This window comes from Physella acuta, unplaced genomic scaffold, assembly GCF_028476545.2.
Source record: "Physella acuta isolate Inbredline_101_S28 unplaced genomic scaffold, ASM2847654v3 ptg001544l, whole genome shotgun sequence".
Taxonomy (NCBI): Eukaryota; Metazoa; Mollusca; class Gastropoda; family Physidae; genus Physella; species Physella acuta.
The window spans coordinates 190,899-216,136 of NW_026733059.1; the positions used below are offsets into that span (position 1 = coordinate 190,899).

Here is a 25,238-nt window from a genome sequence, read left to right on the forward strand (position 1 = left end):
TAAGTACCTCATTGAAATAAAGAAATAGCAAAATCAAACTAGCAATTTAAATGTGAAACAACCATTATAAATACAGTGTAACCTCTATATTTGCCTGGTTCAACATTTTAAACACTACCCCTAAATTAGTATAATTAGTGGATTTGGAGATAAGTTATTATTTTTGTTTAATTGTGAAAATAGATTATGCTAAGACTAAAGTCACAGGGAGTAATCCTCATCTCAGGTAGCACTTAACCTGTATTTGGGTAGGTAGATTTGTGGGTTGATAGTGGGAATAAAGGGTATGGGTGAGCATGGACGATAGTTTGCAACAGATAAACTGGGAATAATATTGAAGTAAATACTTTGTGCTATTGGCATAACATTACTTAAATACAAACATAAAAAGTAACAACAACATGAACTGTATTAAGAAATAATGTGATTTATTTCTTTAGGTTAGTCTTAAAGGAGCTCGATCAAGCAATGTTTTTTTTATCTGCAACACTGAACTCTAGAAACTAATGTATTGTTATACCTTTTTAAAAAATGAAACTGACCAGTAGGAAAAGAATAATGACACGTATAGAGGTTCCAATGTATATTTGCTAGTATATATTGCTATGTATACATGAATGTGTATAAACATATATATATATATGCATACACAAACAGATACATAACAATGAGAAATAAAATAACCTAAATGATAAGAAAATGATGACGGACAGATTTAATGGCACTTTTAAACTATGATAAGATGATAACTTACCATTTGATTACTGTTATCCCCAGAAGATGGATTATTTGCACCAGGTCCACTGCCACTTTGACCACCTAAGCTACCAAATCCACTTGCAGCCATCAGTGGTTTAGGACTAGACTGAAAACAAAAAATTGCTATTTACTAAAAATACACACACACATTAATTTTTTTTAAATAGCTAAAGAAGTTTAACTGTCACTGCTTTAAAAAAAAAGCAAGTACTTTAGAGTTCTGTCCAGAAGATGAAGCCTGAGCTGGCCCTCCGCGTTCCATAGCACTCATTGCTGAGGGTGGCACAGGTGGGGGTTGAAGAGGTGGAGCCCCTGAGCCCCTCATGTCCCTCCCTCTGCCCCCATCACCTCTCATGCCAGTCTGTGCAGTTTAAGTAAAATGGAAATAAATGATGAAATTAACATGCAATTCTAAATTACATTCCTTTCATCAAAATGTATGGTTATACTATACATAAAAATAAAGTTTGATTGTAGCTGAATTTCATAGCTACAAAAATTATTTTGACAGAGATGTAACTGATAATGTAATTTTTAACTTCAATGCATGCCGGAAACATGGTACATTACATTTCCCCAGTTTAGGGTTCTAGGTGGAGCGGGAAAGTCTAGTCCTAACAGTCACCTTAGGCAAGAATTTCAAAATCAATGTGAGTTTCTGAAACCAGCGGGAAACGAAAGAGGGAGTATCTTTCCATTTTCAAAAATGGAAAATTTACAATCTTAAAAACAACCATCAAGTTGCATCTCTGACAAAAGCGAATAAAAAATATACTTGCCTCTCCCCTCTGTTTGTCATCCCATAAAAATCCTGACTGTCCTGGACCCATGCGGTCACCCATTCGGTCACCCATGCGGTCACCCATTCTATCTGACATTCTGTCTGCCATGCGGTCAGACATACGTTCTGATAAACGGTCAGCATAGCGATCAGCCATCTAGAAAAGAAAAAGCAAGCTTTATATAAAAAAACTGTTCTGATCAGCCATTATAAAAATAAAAGCTTGCCTACACTACACTGGTAGGCAACATTAAGACTGATGCAAGTTATTTAAATACATACCATTAGCTCTTCACGGCTTCTCATACCAGGAGGGTCAATTGGTCCTCTTCCTCTAGCTAATTCTTGTTGCCTCATACTCAGCATCATATCTGTACGACGTCGATCATCCTGTTGTGCCCTTTCACGCTCTTCTTGTTGCCTCCTATTGAAGAAATAAAGCATAGAAAACTCCAAATTTAGATTAAACAAAAATATAAATCTATAATCTTTTAAAAAGAAAGAGCTTGTTTAGTGAAAAATTTAAATCTTTAGATAGATAAATCTAGTAGTTCTTTGTTTTCATGATTGTTTAATATACATTACTGAATGAATATTTCTATGAACAAAGTTAACACAAAAGGTGACCCTTATGTTGCAACATCTTCAGCAAAGTAAAAATACAACTTTAGCAAAATATGCTTATTGTAAGAGGGATAATGCAACAATGTTTGCTCAGAAATACCACTAAGCTTATCATTAACATTTCTTGCTTAAATTAATGTCATCATAGCAAACTTATCCATTAGCCCAAATGATTATACTCAAACTTGAAGTGAAATAAATTCAACAGAAAAAAAACATACTAAAAATTATATTACATTTTTATGGTATAACATACAACATAAAATGATATACTGTAAAAATACTGTATTATTCGCAGCCATTTCAAACAAAATATTTTTATAATTTTGTTAAATTAGGAAAATGGGGCTGGCGAACAAAAAGGATTTTAACAGTACCTCATTTCCATTTCTTGTTGCCTTCTCATTCTGTCTTGGTTCCTGAGCTCTTCAAGTCTTCGCAATTCCTCTTGCTGCCTTAAGAGATCTATTGATATAAAAAAAATTTAGTTTAATCATTCTCATTTATTTTCAAAATAATCAACATACATCAAAATTATTATAGAATATAATAAGCAAACCTTGTCTTATCTGCTCTGCCTGATACTCATACAATGCGTTCTGCATTTCATCTTCCAATTTTAGCCTGGCTTCCTCTGTATCTTTTTTAATTTGTTCAATACGCTGCCTCTCCAAGTCTTCAAGTGCCTTCCAGCGCATGCCAAATTCATATTCAAATGTGCCTGGTGGAGCAAACCTAGGTTCCTTATCTCTTTCTCTGAAAAAAGAAATACTTGTTATTTCCACTTTAACAAAACAGACGCTATGGAGGTGTGATTATGTTAATAAAATAAAATTTCCATTAGTTTTAACTATATTTACATGAGGGAAATTTATTAAGTCTAGTGTAATAAACGGTTTCACCAATTTTGACAGTAAAGTTCTTTTTTAGACCTAAGATCCATAGGCCAGATGAAGTAGAGTTCATGTGCCTCGACCACTGCATAGTGAGGGATGGTATGGTTTTTACTTTCCCTATTGGGAGTCAGGTACCCATCAGAGCTGGGTGGACTCAGGGCAATCTAGCACTCAACCACACCATAATTTTGACAGAGGGTGTAGATATTTTTATTTATTGCCAGCAATTTAAAAGTTGGTCATCTGGACATGTGCATACACCATGCTAGCTATGTTGCAGAGCTACAATGTCACGCATTGTGTTCTTTACAAATAGTCAACTTTAGCTCCGCAACAAAATGCATTTTAGAGTTTAATAACTTTCAGACATAATTATTCAATTATTTTACCTCTCAACATTAAACAGCAATACAGCAGAGTTATTGTGGTTTAAATATACAACTAAGATAATATGAAAATGTAGAATTACTTCTTGTACTGATCTGTTCTTGTCAAAAACTTCTCTGGCATGCCATCTTCTTCATCTTTTTGTTCTAAAGGTTCCACTGCAACAGGTTTAGGATCTCTAAAAATAGTGGATATATACATATTAATTCATTTTATTTAAAATACACATACATTTCTTATAAAACAGCAACTGTATTTTTATAAAACCAACAGAACATATTATTCACTATTAATGAAATGTTATTCACTAAATATTTATTTCAAAATAGACAAATATATACTCACACTCCCATCAGAAAAACACCTTCATTGATACGTCGAAGTGCTGAGTTCGCTCCTGGTTTTCTAACAAACTCCACAATTCCCTCACCAGTAGGCTTGCCTCTATCATCAACGATAACGACACATCTTTCTAACTCTCCAAACTGTGAGAAAGATTGCTCCAACAACTCATTAGAAACATATGGATGGAGATTTTTTACTTTTAACGCAGCACCATGCGTGGCAAATCGAACCCTAAGAATACGCCCTTTTCTTTGGTGACCGTCAAGTGCAGCTTTTGCAGCTTCTGCGTTGTGTCTATAGTCCTGAAAACAAAGTTTAAAACATTCATTATTGAAAGTTCTTCAAAAAGTTCATACTGAAAAATAACTATAGGTCTATATGAAAAGTCACGACATTATAATAATGCTTTGGCCTTCAAAATTTGAAGTAAAATGTGTTGTTAATTTAGGACTATAAAAATTGAATTAGGCTTAGGTTTATTTCAGTACACAATTCAGTCTGGGCCTTAAATTTGTTGTTTTGTTAGTAAATGAATAGGTTAAAGATAAGGTAGGAAGTCATTTAAAATAAAGTGAGAAAATATTTTGAAATTTAGCGAGACACTTATTTTCAATTATAAACTAAAATGGCCTGGCACTGAAAGCGGGGTGATCGATTTTTAGTAGTCTTAGTTTTTAAAATTAGATTTAGCTACAACAGGTTGAAGTGTTTTTATTCATTGACAGACGATAACTTAGTTGACCCTGAAAATGAAAACTGAAAATACCCAAATTCTGAGATAGTGCGAGTTTTGTGACTGTAGCCAGTGTACGAGTGTAGCAGCTCTGTGAGTCAGAGGTTATTTCAAATAAGAAATTAAGATTAAAATTCCAGGTACAAATCAAATATTGATAGAATATCTTAATCTGTGATAGATCTAGATATCTTGATCAAGTTTATTTTAACAATGCTTGTTACTGTTAGTAAGTTGTTAGAATCCCAACAAATTTTTTCTCTCTGACCACTATTTTACTATTTTGATATTTTCATATTTTGTTCTCTAACCAATTTGGACAATAGTTTCAATAATAGTCTCTAGTTGTCAATACTAAAAAACTCACCAGTCTAATAAATCCAAAGCCTCTAGATGTATTAACATACACTTCAGATATTTCACCGAATGGTTCAAACATTTTTTTGAATTCATTCTCGGTAACATCTGGAGTTAAATTACCAACAAAAAGTCTGCATCGGCCAGTGAATTTTTTTTCTCCAGGGGCAACAGCCCCAGCAGCAGCATCCCCAGCATTTTTGTCGTCCTTTTCTGTAGATTTGTCAAGTTCGGGAGCATTTTTACTATCGAACTGACGGTTTTCATTTCTATTTCCAGATCTGTCTCTGTCGTGCTGATTATTTTGATTTGAAGAACTTGAATTTTGACCACCACCGCGTCCCTGTGAATTTCCTTGGCCTGATTGACCAGAGTTACTGAAGCCACCTGAAGTTCTTCTGTCGTCCTTACTGGAGCTATTACCGCTGTTAGTTGTCCTGTTCTCTTTCTTAAATAAATTGCTATCTTGTTTTGTTGGGGTTATATTGACCCCGGCTTTAGACATTTTAGGGATTCTTTAAATTTTAAAGTTTATCATACGCTACGCGAACACGAATTTTAACAGTAAAATGGCGTCGTACTCAATTTTTGCCTTTGTGATTTTAAACGAGGCTTGCTTCCGCCTATGTTGTGTTTCCTAACATAAATATGCTATTCCGCGTTAAAGAAACTCGCGTGATCTAGAAGCAATCGCACTTTTCGAATGTTTTTATTATAATATAATGTGTTGCCTATGTTGGTTATCTTATGGCTTAAATAAATTAACGTAAATGTTTAAGCCAGGTTTATCTGAAATTACCAATAATTCATTCAACTGCAGTTTTTATCTGATTGGTGACCCCTCTAGATCTAGATGTCAAAAAAGTTTTAACACTTGTTCCCCTGCTAATATAAAAATGTTTGAGTAGGCACTATCTATTTGGTTGTTTTTACACATATAAACCAAAGTATCTAAGGCAGTGGTTCTTAATCTTTTTGCAGGTAACAAACCCCCACCACCTTCAAGTGCGAATTCACCGAAAACTGATAAAATTTTATTTTATTTTTAAAATTCAAAATATAGGCCTATTATTTAATAGTTCACAAAATGAACCGTGCTTCAACATCACTAAATTCACAGAAAAAAAACTTAAATTATGATTTTCACACAAAAACAAAAACATAATAATGAATGTCTATTGCAAATCAGTGTGACTTCTGCTATTGCCTTTCAGACACCAATTTAGATATTAACGGATTGAATTCAGCGAGCGATGTGTTCTTATATTTTCCACTTAGCTTACATGTTTCTCATAGTTTTGCCGGTGCTAGACTAGAATTGCTCACAGAGTTTCTTCCAGGCATCTCTTCGGGGGGGGGGCGAAAAAATTCTACCGCCCCCTCCCCCCGAACGAAATGAATCTTATATAATTTATATAGAAAATATATACTTTTAACAGTGTCCGCCCCCCCCCCCGAAGAAAGTCTACCGCTCCCCCCCCCCCCCCCCCCCCGAAAATTTCAAGTGCCCCCCGGAGAAAGAAGTCTGGAAGAAACACTGATTGCTCAACTTGGCATTGCAAATCGTGCAGTTAGGACGCTGAGTCCCATCAAGTTCTGTTATACACAAGAATCCATATTGTACATATTTGTCCGACCACGGAATATTACAATATTCAGAAATAAATCATACGACGCACCACGACTACAGTCACACTGAATACTGGGCAACGGTATTGAAATAAAAAGTAAGTTCGTCAAGCCGCTTTTATCATCACCACAAACAAAATCCGAACGCAGATCATGTGAGTAGGGTGCATTGACCCCCGCAGAACCCGCTGTGACTGACTCACATAACTCTTGGGGTTCCATCGAACTCAGGTTAAGAACGTGTAATCCAAGGGGTTTAAACTGTTTTTATCTCCCCCCCCCCTCCCAATAATATCCCACTACTAAAAGTTGCATTTTTTGTTAAACGGCTTTTAAAATCTTTTCGTTTTAAAATATTTACTTAGCGTGGTATGCACAGAGTTAATCATTTTTGTTTTGCAATTTACAAAAAAAAAAAAAGTATAAAACTCACTGGACAGCGCATTCAGATGTGGCGGAGTGTACACGACTGCTAATCTCAACCGACAATCTCGAGTTCTGATCGAGCATACAACTGCTAATCTCAACAGACAATCTCGAGTTCTGATCGAGCATACAACTGCTAATCTCAACAGACAATCTCGAGTTCTGATCGAACATACAACTGCTCATCTCGACCGGTAATTTCGAGTTCTGATACATAACTGGAACCCGAATGATACCTTTGGACCCAACCAGACCTGATTGGTGAATACCAGACTTACATTAGAGAAAGTAAAGCTGCGGCTAGGCAAAGTGTTGATCACACCATAGCCCTCATATATGCCGAGATCACAGAAACCGGTGTGCTTCTTCACTTTTTAAAAGGCTAAAGTGCGTCTTCATACTTTATGAACCTCAGCTCAGATCATCAAAACCTCTCTTTCCTCTAGGAGTGTGACGTTGTTTAATTAAGGAGATTTAACTGCTAACTAACGCACATAAAAAGACGATACATCGGGATGATCAAATTTACATTTAGACAACAGCACATACACAAAAGAAAGCAAATCCTTAAAGTGACATTATTTTGCCAAATGCTGTCATAGGCCCTAGATCTATATGTCATCCGGTAACATATGTATATAGGTTATATATATATATATATATATATATATATATATATATATATATATATATATATATATATATATATATATATATATATATATATATATCAGAGGCGTATCCAGGTTTTCGTTGTAGGGGGAGCGAAAAGAGCAAAAAAGGCGCCGAATTTTTAACACGCTATATATACGTATATACGTATATATATATATATATATATATATATATATATATATATATATATATATATATATATATATATATATATATATATATATATATATATATATATATATATATATATATATATATATATATAATTACTAGCTGTATGTCATTACTTCGCTATGATGTAAAAGTAGCACTCTGAAGAAATAAGAAAAAACACACAATATAGGCCGACAAAACAAAATTTTATCAATCTAAACAAATATATATATATATATATATATATATATATATATATATATATATATATATATATATATATATATATATATATATATATATATACACTACAACCAAAAACAATGAACGTAACACAATCTATTTTGTAATTTTTGTAAAAAAAAAAAACTTTCTTACATAATAATTCCTAGGAAATTATTTAAGACAAGTGAAATTGGGGAAATAATCAATCTCTTAATATAAAGATGTATATATCTGCACATTTAATTACAAATGTCAAAACAAATAAATAATTACTTTAGAATATAGTGAAATTGCTTAAGACTATTCGTGTTTACAAAATACTTTTGTCTATCATCAAAATTTAATATATCGTCATCATATTCTAAAGTATTACAGCATAATGAAATTTTTTAAAATCAGAGTTGGTATAAAACCACGCTTTTCGACATAATAGACAATATTCGGAATAACAGCCTACATTTAACTTTTAACTAAATATTGGTCTTTTTAGTTCAGATCATATGTTTTTAATTAACTACTGCTTCTTTGTGTTCTTTATAGATCATTTTTTAACATAGTGATAGGTATGGGTTAGATCACTGTATTGATCACACACCTATTTACTGGTATTTGCAAAAACAATATTCACAGAGTTTTACGTTTAAAAAGCTAATTTTCTGGCGGCATGGTACTTTGGTACATCATTACGCGTTTTTCTACATGTACTTAACAGATCAGTTCGGGGTGGGTTGGGGAGGAGGGGTTCAACTTCATTCACCACTGTCCGTTCACTTTATCTCAATTATCCAACCCAGTGTATACCTAGGTGTGACATTTATGTCGCTCTACACAATTGTGGTGGTGAGGTGTGTGTATGGGGGGGGGGGGGGGGAGATAACCAACTCAGCGTGAACATAACGTCAGTTTTTAGATGACTGTTTTAAACATACATATATATTACACAAATATATATTACAGAAATAGATTTAAATAAGTAGCAGTGGTATTATGACAATATTTTTTTACAGAGGGGTCCATGGGGGAGGGGGGGGGGGGTTGTAACTGTTTCATATTATTTGTAATCGTAATCACTATCGCCCAAACTGTAAGAATACTACTACGTTGTTGACCTTGTCAAAATTTCCCCACACGATTGCTCATAAGTAGATTTAAATAGAGGTGCCACAACAGTTGTATTTGTTTCTGTATTGTAATTATTTTATACTAATCACACGATTCAAACTGTATATATAAAGTAATTATGTGTGAAGTTTTATGTATAACAGTTTCTAATTTAATTATTCGTCAGCAAATACATTATACAATTGCCTTAAACTTAACACCCCTCTTGCCAAGTGGTACTACCGTAGAGGTTTTTTAAACATTGCAATGCATCGTAATGGTTATTTTTAGAATGGCAAACTGATGCAGCTGTTAATACGTGTTGTAAACGTAGACACTACTAGACTAGTACAATAATGCTTGATTGCTGCATGAAAAGAAATCTTGTGATTTACATAGATGTGCCGACCAAAAATATTTTATTAACAAATATCATAGTTTAAAACTTTGAGTTTAAAAAGTTTCCAAAAAGGCGCCACTTTGCTGAGGATGGCCAGAGGGGGAGCGGCCGCTCCCCCTGCTCCCCCCTGCGTACGCTACTGATATATATATATATATATATATATATATATATATATATATATATATATATATATAATATGTATATAAGCCCATATATATCCCTCGTCGGATGAATCATGAAATTAGCTAAAATTCAGTTATCAAAAATACAACTTTATTTCTTTGCGATATGTTCAAGTTTCAACTTGTTGAATTGACCAGCCCATCATCCACTGCCTTTCTGTAAATTAGCACCAATCTGTTCACTTTTATAGTCAGTAATTAATCCAAACACTGTTTTCTCTTTAGTTGGACAGTTTTCTTCTTGATGTCTTCGTCGGCGTAGCCCCACCCACCCCTGGTACATACAAATATTTTCCCTTAAGTACCCTAACTTATACATACACAAATAAATGAAAAAGGCTTATTAATTAAAAAGTCCCCCCCCCCGTTTTTTTCCGGAGCCTACCCCCTTAAAGTATTACCATTTCCGCATAGCATCAACATTTCCTGAATTGATTATCTTCTCATTGATTGTTTATATCTATGAACCTGTACTCCCCTGAACTGAACATAAGAATTTAGTTTCTTGATCTAGTTAGGGATCATGTGTATATTAGAGAATACAAGAAGGAATATACAATATTGTTATTTTGTTAGGCATATATGGGGTAGGCCTATAAGAAAAGATAACCTTTTTAGACCCGATGGTCAATAGGGCAGGTGCAGTATACAGCTAACCTATTTCCGTGACCTGAATATAAGAATAGATTACAGTGGGTAATTTCTATACCCAGCCACTTCCACTTTCACATGGATCGGGTACCCATCAGAGCTGGGTGGACTCATGAATGCCCAAACAACTCGAACCCGGAATCCAAACCGAATCCAGTGGAATTTGTCCTGTCCTTTCCCATTGTTAGGTATCTTCCGGCCTAGCTGTATAGGCATATAAATAGTGTTTACCCGTTCATGTTCATATTAATCGATTTAGTTTGCTGCTTTTGTAACTCCGGCTCAGCGAGGTTCGTCGGACCCATGCCCCGCACCAATAGCCTTATTCTAATGCAGCCTCTGTATTTATATGCCAGAATAAGGTCCAAGCTTTAAAAAATGCGCTTATCCAGGGTAATTATAGCTCTGACCCATATCGCTTGTTTTAGGATAAACGCCTACGTTTACCTTACAGGCTCCTTCAGTCTCGACGGATAGGATTGTTAGCTTACAGCCTAGAGAAACATATTCAGTGTTTCTTCCAGACTTTTTTCTCCGGGGGGGGGGGGGGGGGGGCACTGGTAAAAGTATATGTTTTCTAAATACATTCTATTTCGTTCGGGGGGGGGGGAGGGGGAGGGTAGATTTTCACTGAACATATTTATTATTTTTATAGGGAAAATACGCCCATAGATCCACTATCTCACATGCAAGCACAAAAACGACGGAAATAATTTTCATATAAATAAATGTAATCCAATTAATTCTTTCTAGATAGGCCTACGGAAAATACACACAGCAGCACAACTTACAAAGATTGAATAGGTTTTTGTGTCATATAGGGTATAAAAAAAAAAAAAAAAAAAAAAAAAAAAAAAAAAAAAAAAAAACAACCAAAAACATGCCCCAGATCCATATGCTATGTATGAACAAGAACAAACAGTTCGCTTTCACTATCTTAAATATTAGCATCAAGTTAGGCATAACATAATTGTCTTGCCACATTTAACCATTAGCCATTACCTCCTTGCTGAGACGTATTCAATATTTTAACGAAGATATTTTCCTTCTCACCACGCAAACGCCTTTGAACTATCGATTAAAAAAATCAAATATTCACACTTGTTTGTACGCAATTTATTTGTTGCTCAGTTTTCAAGTCTACGTGCACTAAAGATCTTGAAGCTCTTCGGTTCGTACTGCGATTTTCAAGGAGGTAATTACATTCAGCTCCAAACACACGCACTTTTCCTTTTTACTGAATGTAACTCCCTACTAAGTAGACCAAACATGAAGCAACCAGCGAAAACCAAGACTAATATATATAATAATATATAGCCTACATGACTGCATTAGTAAGTAGCCTATGCATGCTCATTTGTTAGGCCTGGTTGATACTCGTAGTTTAGCGTAGCGAGGGGGGGGGGTGCGGACCGCACCGGGTGACACCATTTAGAGGGGTGACACCAAGGCAAAAAATAGCAAAATATATAGAGAAAAACTTGAGGGGGGGGGGGTGCAAATCGAAAGTTTGAGGGGGGGGGTGCAAATCGAAAATTTGAAAGTTTGTCCCAGGGTCGCTACGTCTCTGGGGGGGGGGGGGGGGGTGACACCATTAAGTGCCGCACCGGGTGACACCCGACCTCGCTACGCCACTGGTTTAGCCTATATTTTATGCAAAACTGTTCATCGATCAGTTTGGGCCCTTATCAGCTGTATTGTCGTGAGTTAGGCACTGACAAAAATGAAAATAGTACGAAGAAAGCTAGATTAATACTATAAACGTTCCTAGAGAAACAACCATCAGATTAGATCCCAAAACTCCATTGTCAAGTTGAAATATAATAAACTTAATAAATCTCTCTGAGACCTCGCACGTGGGTCAAAACTCAATTGCAATGCACTCTGATATCAAATTTGAGTTTATTGGATGCTTAATTAATTTTTAAATAATTAATTAAAATTTCCTATATGAATTATACTATTTACCGCGCTATTATAACGCTCATTTTTGTGTTCATTTAGTACGCAGTTGTTTTCGTCAAGCATTATTTTTAAAGTAATGAAAAAATTGCATAGAAAACGTTTTAATAACAAGCTTTTATGTAATAAAGCAATAAATAGGAGAAAATAAATGCTTTTCTTTAAATAAAAAATAATTAAAAATTACAATAATTAAAAATAAAAGCGTGTGTCGCTTCTTAAATCCTAGTAAAAGTATTCAATACAAAATATAGCGACCCACGCTTTTCTTTTTAGTTAGGGGCCTATTTAAATAGTAGTTCTATATATTTCAAGAAAATCATTTATTTAAAACTTTTTTATGCATTTTGTTTTTTTAAAGCAAACATTGATTGAAAAACTGGAAGGAATGAGTTATTTTGTTATGCATAAACCTGTTAGTCAAAAATAATTAATTATCAAATACTACAATTCGAAACTTTAAAATGATGCAAGCGTGTCTATTTAAACACACTACTTTACAGATTGGCATTATTTTTATAAATTGTATAAATCTAGGGATTAACTATTATAAAACTATATCTTTTTTGTATGAAAATAAATAAAAAGTTGTGATATGATTTTTAGAAAATATGAAAAATCTTAAAGGGCCGGTCGCATACTGCTGGCGTCAATTTTGATTTCATCGAAAACGAGGCTCGTGGCCTATATTTATCATTGTGGCGGCCTATGGGGCATGATTTCTATATACATTCATAATATATTTCAAGCATACACCTGTATATGTAAATCCTGAGAATAAAGGTAGTGCAAATTTTCATATACTGATGAGTTGTTTACATGCGAATCTTGCACCTGGTTATTTACGCCTCTTGTTTACTGTTTAAATTATACTCTCTTTAAATAAATTCGTTACCGTCGGGTAACGGAAACACCATTCTCGGATCCGGAGGCTAGCTTATTTCACGAATAAGGGGGGGGGGGAGTTGATGGGGAGAAATCAATGACAGGCAGAGAAATAGCAGTGAGGGTGGGGCGGGAATGTGTCTACTTTAATCTTTGTTATTATCTAGTCTATCGTAATGCAGAGGAATGCCCTAGGCCCACCCTATGACTGAGTATGATGAGCCAATCCAATCTGGCAAATGACCAGGCCCTGCCCTATATCATTTTATTTAATAAAATTTGAGTAAAAGCCCTCATGCATTGCCTATTTCATTTTTATTTAAATAACTCAAGCTAGGAAAAATAAAATAGGCCTATAGATTTCATAGATTAGATTATCTATCTAAATTCAAGCACTCCAAACACTTGTGCCTAAGTACTAAGTACACAACCCATAGGCCTAAATGTTATGTTAATTAATTAACATTAGTAGTGAAGTGTACATCACCATATCTTCAAAAGAAGGCATACACCAAAAAGAAAAATTGGAGAAAAAATAATCTTAAAGTCATGTTGCATATTATCATATTATGATTATTGTTTAGCCTTTATACTGATTGAATGTAAATGACCTATGGGGTCAATGACTTGGTGTTATTTCTTAGTATAGGGTTAGTTACTAATAGTTAGTGCTTAAATCATGGAGAATCCTCACCTGGTTGAGAATGAAAACTTTGACAGCTCTAAGTACCATTTTCATACAAGACTTCAAAAAACAAAATGACGATCAGTTTGAGGCAATACAAAGTTAAAAAATGATTGGGTAATGATTTAATAGGGTTCCTTAGCTTGTAATTTCATGAAGACATTAAATTGCTTTGTTATTGAAAAAATAAATTGGGAGAGTAATGGAGTTAAAAATTATATCTGTAAACAATTTGGTTAAAACTCAAGATGCAAGTAATTTTGTGCCTCAGGCTGTTTTGAAAAGCATTAAGTCAGACAAATTTGTTTAGGAAGAGTAGAATATAGGCCTACTGATTTTAGAATTTTAAATTATTTATTTTGGCATGTATGCTACTTTTAAAGCATGAAGTTAGAGATTTTTAAAAGTCCTTTATCATCTTAGAGTAAATTTCTGTAAAAAAAAGAGAAAACATAAAAATCCCCTCCTTAATTTAGTAAATTTGTTATGTCTGCTCTGCTTTTAGTTGATTTTAATTTTTAATTAAGTTGGCAAAATTTTATATAGGCCTAAGTATAATATTAAATTTGTAGTTTTCTATAAACTTTTTTGAGTTATTTCCGGTATACGGAAGTGGTATTTATTCCACTTCTGATTTCTCAATAGCATATAACTTGAGTACTGGTTATGTTAGATGGTCAAAGTTTCAAATGCCTAAGATTGTATGCAAAGGTTTTTTAAAAAAAAATTTGAACGACTTCTGGTAACTGGAAGTGGTACTTTACTCTATTTCCGTGGAAATATAAGTTTGTTTCAGTTAGATAAATCAAATTTCATAATAAAGTTTAAGGTCCTATATTTAAAAATTTGGAGTGACCTCCGATGTCCAGAAGTGGTACCTTACTCTATTTCCGGTTTCTAAAATAAAATTTTAGGTACAAGATCTCATTCTCTTGACTCAAATTTTGACTCAATATTTCTGGTGACTGGAAGTGGTATTTTACACTGATTCAGATTTCTTAAAACAAAGACCACTTCAACTGGACCAGTTAGTTTCAAACATTACCTGTAAGTCAAGACTCGATGACAAAGCACTGTGAAATAAAATGTGACTTAATTAGATGTTTAATTACCTTTTTAAAAATTAAACGTTTCCTTTATAAAGTACTAATTTTCAGCTCTATTTCACACACATTGTATGAGTTAAATTTGGTGTACAATCCTTTTTTCTTTTCTATTTAATATTAAAAAAAAATTAATATAAAACATTTCTAGAACCCAATTGCACTGTTTTATAATATATATATATTAGAAAGTTTTTTAGGGAGGGTCACCCCCTCTTTATGAACATTTTTTTTTAACAAGAATGTAAAATCATTTTGTCTTTTGAAATTAGAAAGCCACTGGTACCCATAAATGTTTTGTCTAAAATATGAAAATTATTAAAGCTATTAATGCTCTTAATAACATTGTTGACAGTTTGCAGTTAAATGGTCACAGTTTATAAACTTCATTCAATGGTTAATGAGATTTTTGTTACATCATTAGCCACTAAAATGCTTTTAGATTAAATCAACTCAAATTGAGCCAGAATTATAAAATAACTTATTTTACATAGGAATGGGCATGATTATGAGAAATTTGTTTCATGTGAATATATTAAAAATCATGGCTACAATGGCATTAGTTTATAAGATTTGCCATATAGACACCATTTAATGTCTTGATAGCCTGTAATATTACATTTTCTTTATCCTTTAACAGCCGCAACCATGGAAAGTGAAGAAGCTATTATGGAAAATGAAAATAACTCAAATGTTGAATCAGAATCCAATACCAGAGTCCGTGATCATCAGTTTTTTGAAGAGAATTATTCAAATGATGTAGAGACAGAAGTAAACAGAGTAACTGATATCTTTAATAATGTAGAGCAGCAAACATCATTCCCTGATCTTCTAAATGACAACAGTCCCCCCGAAGAAGTTGGTATGGAGATTTTAACAACAGAAGAAAATCAAAACGCTGTATCTATTAATTATGCTAATGGAAATGATTGGATAGAAAATAGTGATATTCCACCAGAAATAGTTACAAGTGATGCCTTGACTGGAGAAAGTGAAACGATATTTGCACCTAATGAACCAGTACCTGCATTGAATGAGAATAATGAGCAAGAAGAGTCTCCAAGCATTGCTTATGAAGGTAAAAGTGAGGTCGCAATGTTCGCTGAAGAACAGGTGGATGACAATTTAAACCAGCTTCCTATTTCTGCAGAAAACCAGTTGCTTAGCAATACATTGTATGAGAACTCTATAAGCGTGAATCCAGAATTAATGAATGTAACAGATGTGGAGTCAGCAGAACACACTGGAGCTGAAGAAGATTATACTGTCGTGGAAAACAATGAAAAAGATACTAGCGAAGATTATGTTGTAGGGGATAATGAAATAAATAATGAGAATACCAACAATGATTTAGATTACAATGCTGAGATTGATGATAGTATAGTTACTAGCAATAACGGAATTCAAAATGTGGTGAGTGACGATTTAGTTACCATAAACAATGAAGATTCCTCAGCTTATGATCAGGAATTTCAAGTTGTAGAAAAGTTCGATAACAGTATCTCCAACATTAATGACCATAGTTCTTCAGATAAAGAAGATTTTTTTAAAGAATCTGATTGCTCTGATACTACTGCAGTACAGCAAGAGTCTGATGATACGAGTCAGATACAAGAGGTGGAGAAAAGCATAAAAGATGGTTTTGACACTTCCATTGCATCTGTTGGTGTTCAGGATACTAATTTAGAATCTTCTAACAGTGAGGCTGATTTGATGCAAACTACTGAAATGCCAGTGATAACTAATGTGACTTCAGTAGAAGATAGTGCCATTGAAAATACTTCAAATGTACTTGATGATGAAGGCCATAAAATTGATGAAGATCAAGATTTGATTGCAGAAAATGCTGTTGCAGATTTGGCAGAAGCTGATGGTGAGAAAAGAAGAGGTTGCAGTGACAGTGAGCCTATGGAGCTAGATGATTCTTTAAATAAACAGTCTAAAGAAGTTGTGAATTATTCCGTGTCTGGTGAATCTGTTGATATGGAACAAACTGTAAATGAGACAGAAAACACTGAAGACACTTCTTTATCGAACATTAGAATTGAGAATGTTTTAACAGGGGCAGAAAGTAGTGACCAGATTTTAGCTGACTCTTATTCGCCATCAAAATTATCTGTTGACCAACAAGCTGTGCATAATCCAGATCCAGAAAACCAGCTTTCTCCTGGTTCTAAGGAAAACAGTGATGATGCCCCAGTTTCTTTCTCAGATGGAAATCATGACATTGTAACTAGTGTTAATGAAGGAGCTGAAGTTAATAAAGATACTGGCGTGACCCCCACTGAAAATGTGGATAACTCTGTTAACAATGACTGCACAGAAAATGGAGTTTCAAAAACGCAAGAGACAGAAAGCGATGATGATGTTATAGAAATCCATGATATTAAAAAGGAATGTAGTAATGCTGAGACTTCTGGTACTTCAGGCAAAGCAGATGTTGTAACAGATATGAAGGAAGAGTTAGGAACAGGAGAGGAAGTTTCTGGAAAAGGGGAAGAGGATGTAGTCATTCTTGATGATGAAGGTGATGTTTACCCATTAAAGAAAGAGGGCAATGAACCAAAGATAAGTGAAAATGGATTGGGTATTCAGATATCCTCAGTTTCTGGTCAGCAGCATCAGCTTCATGCCAATGCAGAATCAACGGAGGTTAGTGTTTGTTATTAAGGTTTAAGGTTGCGGTGTAGTGGGGGGTGGGGCGGCATAGTCCATAGTTGTCTGAAAATGTTCAAGTTACCATTTCTTCCCTTAATAATCACATGAAATGTGATCGCTCTAAAATGTATTTATCTTACCTAATTAATTCAGCCAAATTTTAAAATAGTTTTCTCCCAAGATTATCAGTTAATTTTAGTTTTTAATTTAATCTTTGTGAACATTCTTTTTTCCAGAGTACTTCTACAGCAGGTAAGCTATCTAAAAATAATATTTAAATAAAGTTAATTTAGTTATTAGTAATCTCTGCTTGTTTTCCAATTTAAATGGTTGGATTAGCCACATGCAGCTAAGAGCAATTAAAGAGATTTGGAAATTTTTTTTATTACTTTCATTTTATTTTAATGAAGGAAACAGCACTACAAAAACAAAACAGGGAAAGTCAAAGCAGCAAACTTGCATTGTCTGTCAAAAGGTAAGAATTTGTTTTATTATTTGTATAATACACTTGATCTAAGTTTGTTTTATGCATTAAAATAAACATTATTTATTTCAGCTGTGTCGCTGCAAGTATAATATTGTTCGAAATGGTGATACAAAACACTTGTGCGACGATGCATGTTTCAAGCAGTTCAGAAAAAGCCCTAGCTCCTTTCTGAAGAGTAAGTGTGAAGTAAATGTGCAGCCTCAGAAGGAAAAAACAACAAAAACTGCCTATCAGACACCCCCAGAACCTGAAACCACAGCTAAAACTCCATCTTATAAAACATGTTCAGTTTGCCAGCTCATGAATGTTAACGCAACAAATATTTTTTGTAACTGGAAAGGTCTTGATTTCTGTGGAGAGTCCTGTCTTGGGAAATTTCAAGCAAATTTGAATACATCATGTTCTTTCTGCCACGCATATATCCCTATGGACATGAGAGCCACTTATTGTTTAAAAATTGGAAACGATATGAGACCTTTTTGTAAACTGAAGTGTTATTCTGAGTTTAAAAAAAAGTTGCGACTCTGCGCTTTTTGCCAAAGAGATATTGCCGCCATACCTGCTGCATTCACAGCCATGATCGGATCAGCTGGTAAATTTAAAGAATTCTGTTCCCAAGCTTGCTTGAACAAGATGGAAGAGCGGGTTAGTGTTGTGGAAATCCTCAGCACTCAGAACCATGCCCCGGAGGCGTGTTCTGTCTGTGAGAAGCAAGGAAACATGAAGCACAGTGTCAGGTACCAAGGCAAAACCACCAAGCTTTGCAGTGACCTTTGTTTGACAGCATTCCAATACACCAACAAAATCAACATGAACAAATGTGACAACTGTGGAACTATCTGCACTGCTGAGGAAGCCCAGGCCCATTTTGTCCAATTTGAGGGGATCATGAAACGGTTCTGCAGTGATCACTGTGTTATTACATTTAGGAAAAGCAATAGCAAAGTGGTTCCTTGTGGTTGGTGCACAACAAAGAGGCTGAATTTTGATATGATAGAGAGGCTGGATGTAGAGAACAAATACCAGATGTTTTGTTCCTTAAATTGCCTGTCACTCTATCGTGTTAATCTCCAAGCTAAATCTAATCAAGCTGTCCCGTGTGACCATTGTCGGAAGGTAGGTCAATAAGATTTGTACAAACATTTATAATCATAGGACATACAATAGTAGAAAGACCCATTTATTTGAAAACTCAATTTTGAGAAAGGATTTTCATGTTTTTAGTATTAAAAAAAAAAGAAATTATTTACATGTGGATAAATTTTCTTAAAAAGCTGTTCAAAAATGTTTTTCCAGGTTGTTCCAGCCCAGTATCACCTTACAATGAGTGATGCCTCTGTTCGCAATTTCTGTTCCTATGTGTGTGTAATGACGTTTCAGTCTCAGTTTATCGCAAAACAACCTGCACCATTTACACCAGCACAGCCAGCACCCCCAGCTCCACCACTGCAGCAGAAGCCTACATCTAAAGGTCGGCCAAGAGGTCGTCCCCCAAGTAGGTTATTTACAAAAAAAGCTTTGTTTTGATTTATCTGTTTGATGTAATGACAGTTCTTTTTTCTAAACAATCAAAAGCTCTGAGATAATTTTTTGTACAAGAATTGAAATGTAGGTAAAATTTGTGAAATTTTAGTTAATAAATGCTATTTAGGCAGAGTAAAACATTTTGGTAGCATCTTAAAAATATTTTAATTTTTTTTTAGTTTCAGCTTCGCAACAGGCCCCATCATTTCCTGTTATATCAAATGTAATTTCTTTAGCTCCCCAGGGAGGTGAGTAGATATAAGAAGTTGTATTAAATGTCAGTAGTTAATCAATTTTTTTTAAAACCCAAAAATTAAGCTCTAAAAGGTTTTGTCTATTTTATGTTTTAAAATAATTAAATTGTATAGTCTTCTAAAGTCTGTATTTAAAACTTCTTTTCAGGTGACAAGCAGCAGACAGTTAATATTCAGTCCCCTTCCAATGTAGCAGTTGTTGTAAATGCTCAGACCAATACCGCAGTATGTTTTATTATTATTAAGCTTGTGAAATTATCTCTATTCCTACAGTTGAAAGTTTTTTATTTCACACATTATTTTAGTGTATAAAATTTCTTTTTTTCATTCACTGACAATAATAATGTGGAAATACTTTCTTTAGACTGGCAACATGGTGCCAAGTGGAGATGGCAAGCATCAGATTCTAATTCAGGCACCGCCCTCAAAACAAGTGAAGAATAAATCACTTCAGTGTAAACCTATTACCCAGACTAAGGCAACTTCCTGCAGACCACATTCTCAGCCTAAAGAAGTACAAACAGGTTCGTTCATATTCTGCTTAAAGTTTCATTAGGGTATTGTGGTACCTCGTACACCATTATATTTCAAATCTCATTGCTAACATTAATTCTTCCAGATGAGGTGACACCAAAGTCCATTATTATACCAATACCAGTTCCCATATACATACCGATGCCTACAGTGATGTTTACTGCTCCAACTCCAAAACTTGTCCCATTTCCAATTCCTATCCCAGTACCAATATTTATACCCACCACCAGGAAGTCTATCAATGGGATTTCTAAAGCTATAAGGGTAAGTTCACTGGCACTTGATGTAATACTAAACCTGTTTGAGTGTTAAAATGCTCTAGATATCAACTACATTTCTAAAATTTTGTTCTCTTCAGGAAATAGTTGAACGTATTCCTGCCGACCCCCTTGAAGCAGAATTGCTAATGATGGCTGAGGCTGTTGCTGCTGATAAAAGACCTGGAGACAGTGATACTGATTCTGAAAATGAAATGGCTAATGATGATTTCGGAGTCCCAGGTACAGTAGACAGGCTTTTAAAAAGTAAAATTGTTTTACCATATATGTTGTAGACTAACTTTACTTTTTTGTATTAAAATAGTTTCTAATGTTGTGTTGTCTATTAACACTTACATGCAATATTTAAAATTGTCGTCGTGTGTTACAGAGGAGGAAGAAATTCGTCCAGTACAGAAAGAAGAAGATCCTGTGTTAATGAGAAAAAGAGAAGGACAAGGAGAGGAAGACATGATACAAATGGCATTGCGAATGGCAGAAGAGATGTCTGGCCCCATAGAGGATCTTGAAAGTTCAGTGGAACCTGTTGCTGTTAGCTCTGGTAAAATACTTAACTTTTTACATATAAACTTTGGTACTTTATTCATCAGCTAGTAGAAAATTGATTTTTCTCTAGGTCTATAATTTAAAAAAAAACAACCTAAATGGGGGTCATCATAATTTTTTAAAATCATGGTTCTTTTTCTATAATAAACACACCACAAATAAGAATATCTAACAAGTGAAATTAATTCAACATTTTTATGAAATAGGTTACTAAAAAATTACTATTTCCGTTTTCCCCCTTTTTAGGCAAATAATGTTATGAAAAACAAAAAGTATAATTAAAAAACCACCAGGTTTCAACCTTAACTACTCAATAAAATTATTAATAAAGCCAGTACAAGTATCTGCTAAATTTATAAAAATATTTCTTTACTTTAGAGATGCATTGTAAATCATGAATTTGTTATTTTAGATCCACCAGGCTCACATCATGTGATTTCAAATTATGATAACCCATTGGATGAAGACTACACCCCATCTAGAACTGCCAGAGGTAGAGGAATAAAACGGCAGGGTCGAGGCAGACCACCTTCTTCTAGACCAAAACGACAGCGTATTGAAAGACATTCTTATACTGAAGATGACTCAATGGCTTCACCATCTCAACAATCACAGTCTGTAAGTGAACAAGTTCATTATACATTAGTCCATCTTGGTGATGGGCCAGATCGTAAAAGATTCTGTCCTTTCTCTTTTATTTCACCAAAAATCTGCTTCATTTTGTTGTGCTATGTGTTTCTGTGGCACCCTTTGGTCGCTTTTTAGTTTTTACCTCATAGTGCCTTTGGTGTTGATTTTTCTTAGCTAGGCCAGTTTTCAGTCTGTCACCTTTAATATGAATTTGATAAGGAAGTCTTTAAAAATCACATAATTTAAGGTGTAATTAGATTCAGTTAGTACTGTATCATAGTGGATTCTTTTTAAAAACACTTTCATTTAATGTATGAATGATATTTTCTTCTTCCAGTTGGAACCCCCACCTGATGCTAACTACCGTTTAAAATTCACATATGGAGTGAATGCTTGGCGCCATTGGGTTATCAGTAAAAACGCACAGATTGAAAAAACAAAACAAGCAACTGGTAGTGTTCGCATGAGGACATTCCCAACAGATATCTTGAAATGTACAACCGATGAACTAAATTTTACATTATGTATGTTTATTAAAGAAGTCAGGAAGCCAAATGGGGAAGAGTATTCACCAGACAGCATTTATTATCTTTGTTTAGGTATAACATCTTTTTTCTTTTATAAGGCATGGTTTAAACATTAGCATTGAGTACAAAGATGTTGAAAAATGCAAATTTTTAAGCAATTTTTTTTTCTGCTTTGCTTTGCAATTTAGATGTTTGATTCTTATTTTCAATTCATTATCAGGAATACAGCAATACCTGTATGAAAATGGTCGCATTGACAACATATTTACGGATCTTTATTTTGAGAAGTTCACAGACAGTTTACATGAAACCTTAAAAACTCTACAGCCTAAAGTTAATAGCCAAGGTAAAGTTTTGGTAAAATAAACATCTATAGAGTAACATTGAAATTTCTATGCACTTATCAAACGTGATCCAGGATAAAAATTGAATTTCCATAGTCCCAGCATGGATCTATTTCTTGAATGTAAAAGCACCATGTAAAAGCATCCTGTTAAATCCCTAGATGTTACATAACTAGTTCCTACTGTGCAAGTGGATGTATTAATGATAAGGGTGTTGGGAAAAAAAAATTGCATTATATTTGAAGTGGTAGACTGTCATTGAATGTCATACACTAAGCTGATTCAAAGTTTAACAAGAGGGTAAAATTTACAAGGATATTAACAAATTTGATTTTTATCCCACAGGGCAGATGTTATGTCGCATTGAGGAAGAACATTTGTGGGAAAGCAAGCAGCTTGGAGCTCATTCTCCTTTCGTTCTTCTAAACACCCTGATATATTTTCACACAAAGCATTTTATTCTGAAGACAGCGCAGGAGCACATGTCTTTATCATTTGCCCAAATACTTAAACATTGGAAGAAAGGGGTGCCTGTTAAAGGGCAGGCTGCGTCCAGTGGGAAAAATGTCTCTTTAAGATTTTACTGCTTAGCCAATGGTAAAAAAGGTAGTGAAATTATTTCTATTTATTATACTGTTTTTAAAATAATTTCAGCAGTTGGTTGTTAAGTAATGTTCTTAGTTATTAAAAAAATATGATGTAATAAATAATAATACAATCATGCACGGATCTCAGTAACTATAAGTATTTATATTTGCAGATGGATTAGCTGCTCGGAAGAATAAAGAAGGTGTTCCCGTTTATGAAGTGACAGAGAATTTTGAAAATCCTTTACGCTGTCCAGTAAAGCTGTATGAGTTTTTTCTGTCTAAGTGGTAAGCGTTTATAACAGAATAATTTATAACAACACTATTTATGTTGTTTAGTGGTTGGCATCGAGAGTCTAAGTTGATGATCAGGACTAGCTGTGTACTGTGTAGCCACTCATGTAACAAATATTTACACCTAGATTTAAGGCAGTCCTTTTCTATTTTATGAATGTCATATTATCAAACTCTTTTCTTAATCTAATTAAACTTATTTTATTTTAAAATCTACCTAAAATCTACCATCTAACCCCTCATGAATAGCGGCCATAATGGGCCAGTATGACAACCATGTTGTCAATCACAGAAAAAGCTAATAATTCTGTCAATTTATCAATTAAAAAACAAAAGTAGAGTGTTTTAAATAATGCTGCACAGTTCTGGTGAAAGGTCAAATACTTAAGCTTTATGTTTGTAAATAATACCCTTGCTGGATGGAAATTTGGCATGATGAAAATAAATAACAAAGTTGAATTCTTGAATTTTGTGCAACTGCAATTTTGGTAGAGAATGTTTTAATAATGAAGAGCTGTTAAAAGTTAGATTAATTTCATAGTGAAAGAAATTAAAATGTAATTACCAAGATAATGATCATATAAGTGATAGTATTTTGTTGTATCATTATTTTAAATGATTCCAATTTTTTTTTCAGCCCTGAGAGCATTAAGAACAGGAATGACATATTCTACCCAATCCCAGAGCGCTCTTGTGTACCAGATAGTCCTGTCTGGTACTCTACACAATCAGTAGATATTCACACTATGGACAAAATGTTGACTCGTGTGCTCTTGGTCAGAGAGATACAGGAATCCCATCTACATGCACAGCCAATTTATTTGTAGTCATTGTAAAAAAATCTATTTCATGCTTCCTAAATTTCTGTGAAAACATTGCCAAATGTAATAGAAATTTTACACATTTTGTAGTATGCAATGATTTGCACATTTGACTTTAAAATTGTTTATGTTTAGCCACAAAATACAAAAGATCATGCATATAGTGGAAAAGGATTTGAGAAAGATTTTTTGTTTTTACATTTACTATTTGATTTGATAAAAAAAAAAACACTGTTCATGTTTATGTTGTGAGCTCCACCTTTAAATGCAATCAACTTTTATTTTACACTCTACATACAATAAAAAAAACATTTCTACATGTTTAACGGTTGCTTAATTGTAATTAACTGCGCAAACTGTATAAAAGCAATGCATTTTAAGTAACAATTTTAAAACTTGATTACTGTAAATATACCGGTACTGTTTAATATTTTTTTGTTTACTTCTGGTTGATAATTCATTAAACCAGGCTGTGACCAAATTATGGATTTTTTGTTTTGCATGGTTTTAACACTATTGATAATTCAGCAGAACCAACATCTGTGAAACATTAAGTAGTAAAGATATTTTCTAGACCTAGCCATCCATTTGGATGTTTCTTGACCTCTGCATTATTTGGTCAGCATTATGCCCAGCGCCTTTACTTTCCCTAACATAAGTTAGGTACGTGTCAGAGCTGGGTGGCCTTGGATGTTCCACTGACCAGAACACAGATTTGAACTCAAGACTTTTAGGTTACCAGTCTAGTGTTCTACCGCTAGACCATGCCGTCTCATCTGTGATACATACATA

The 25,238-nt window shown here is 34.1% G+C and overlaps 2 protein-coding genes across 4 annotated transcripts in view; one reads left to right on the forward strand and one right to left on the reverse strand.

Annotated features, from left to right (window-relative positions):
* LOC131928772 (uncharacterized) overlaps positions 1-5,513 on the reverse strand; it is a 35,643-nt gene extending 30,130 nt beyond the window's left edge. Inside the window, exons 1-9 of one of the 2 annotated variants that reach the window (XM_059284897.1) lie at positions 4,893-5,513; positions 3,793-4,094; positions 3,530-3,625; positions 2,724-2,920; positions 2,563-2,629; positions 1,823-1,964; positions 1,539-1,697; positions 971-1,120; positions 755-865 (exon numbers count right to left, since the gene is read on the reverse strand). In XM_059284897.1, the coding sequence (XP_059140880.1) occupies positions 755-865; positions 971-1,120; positions 1,539-1,697; positions 1,823-1,964; positions 2,563-2,629; positions 2,724-2,920; positions 3,530-3,625; positions 3,793-4,094; positions 4,893-5,387 (1,719 nt within the window). In that variant the 5' untranslated portion in view covers positions 5,388-5,513. Of the gene's footprint in view, positions 1-754; positions 866-970; positions 1,121-1,538; positions 1,698-1,822; positions 1,965-2,541; positions 2,630-2,723; positions 2,921-3,529; positions 3,626-3,792; positions 4,095-4,892 lie in introns of both variants that reach the window. The other variant, XM_059284896.1, reaches the window with a different exon arrangement.
* A 7,452-nt stretch (positions 5,514-12,965) lies between these two features.
* Positions 12,966-25,187, forward strand: LOC131928766 (zinc finger MYM-type protein 3). Of its 2 annotated transcripts, none has more exons than XM_059284884.1 (18): positions 12,966-13,072; positions 15,603-17,614; positions 17,857-17,872; positions 18,031-18,095; positions 18,177-19,223; positions 19,404-19,602; positions 19,811-19,879; positions 20,034-20,110; positions 20,250-20,409; positions 20,505-20,683; positions 20,778-20,919; positions 21,068-21,238; positions 21,656-21,861; positions 22,211-22,472; positions 22,621-22,746; positions 23,090-23,350; positions 23,505-23,619; positions 24,263-25,187. In XM_059284884.1, exons 2-18 carry the CDS (start codon positions 15,611-15,613, stop codon positions 24,450-24,452), a joined length of 5,289 nt encoding a protein of 1,762 aa, XP_059140867.1. In that variant the 5' UTR covers positions 12,966-13,072; positions 15,603-15,610; the 3' UTR covers positions 24,453-25,187. The 2 variants fall into 2 exon arrangements, with proteins under 2 accessions (XP_059140867.1, XP_059140868.1); XM_059284885.1 differs by lacking the exon at positions 12,966-13,072 and adding an exon at positions 14,811-14,906.
* The last annotated feature ends 51 nt before the right edge of the window (positions 25,188-25,238 follow it).

What these genes read in the sequence shown, in the direction of transcription:
- LOC131928766 (XM_059284884.1), top strand. Translation starts at nt 15,611, where the DNA reads ATGGAAAGTGAAGAAGCTATTATGGAAAATGAAAATAACTCAAATGTT. An exon ending in TGATGATTTCGGAGTCCCAG is followed by an intron (nt 20,920 to 21,067) that starts GTACAGTAGACA and finishes CGTGTGTTACAG; the next exon opens with AGGAGGAAGAAATTCGTCCA. An exon ending in CATCTCAACAATCACAGTCT is followed by an intron (nt 21,862 to 22,210) that starts GTAAGTGAACAA and finishes TTCTTCTTCCAG; the next exon opens with TTGGAACCCCCACCTGATGC.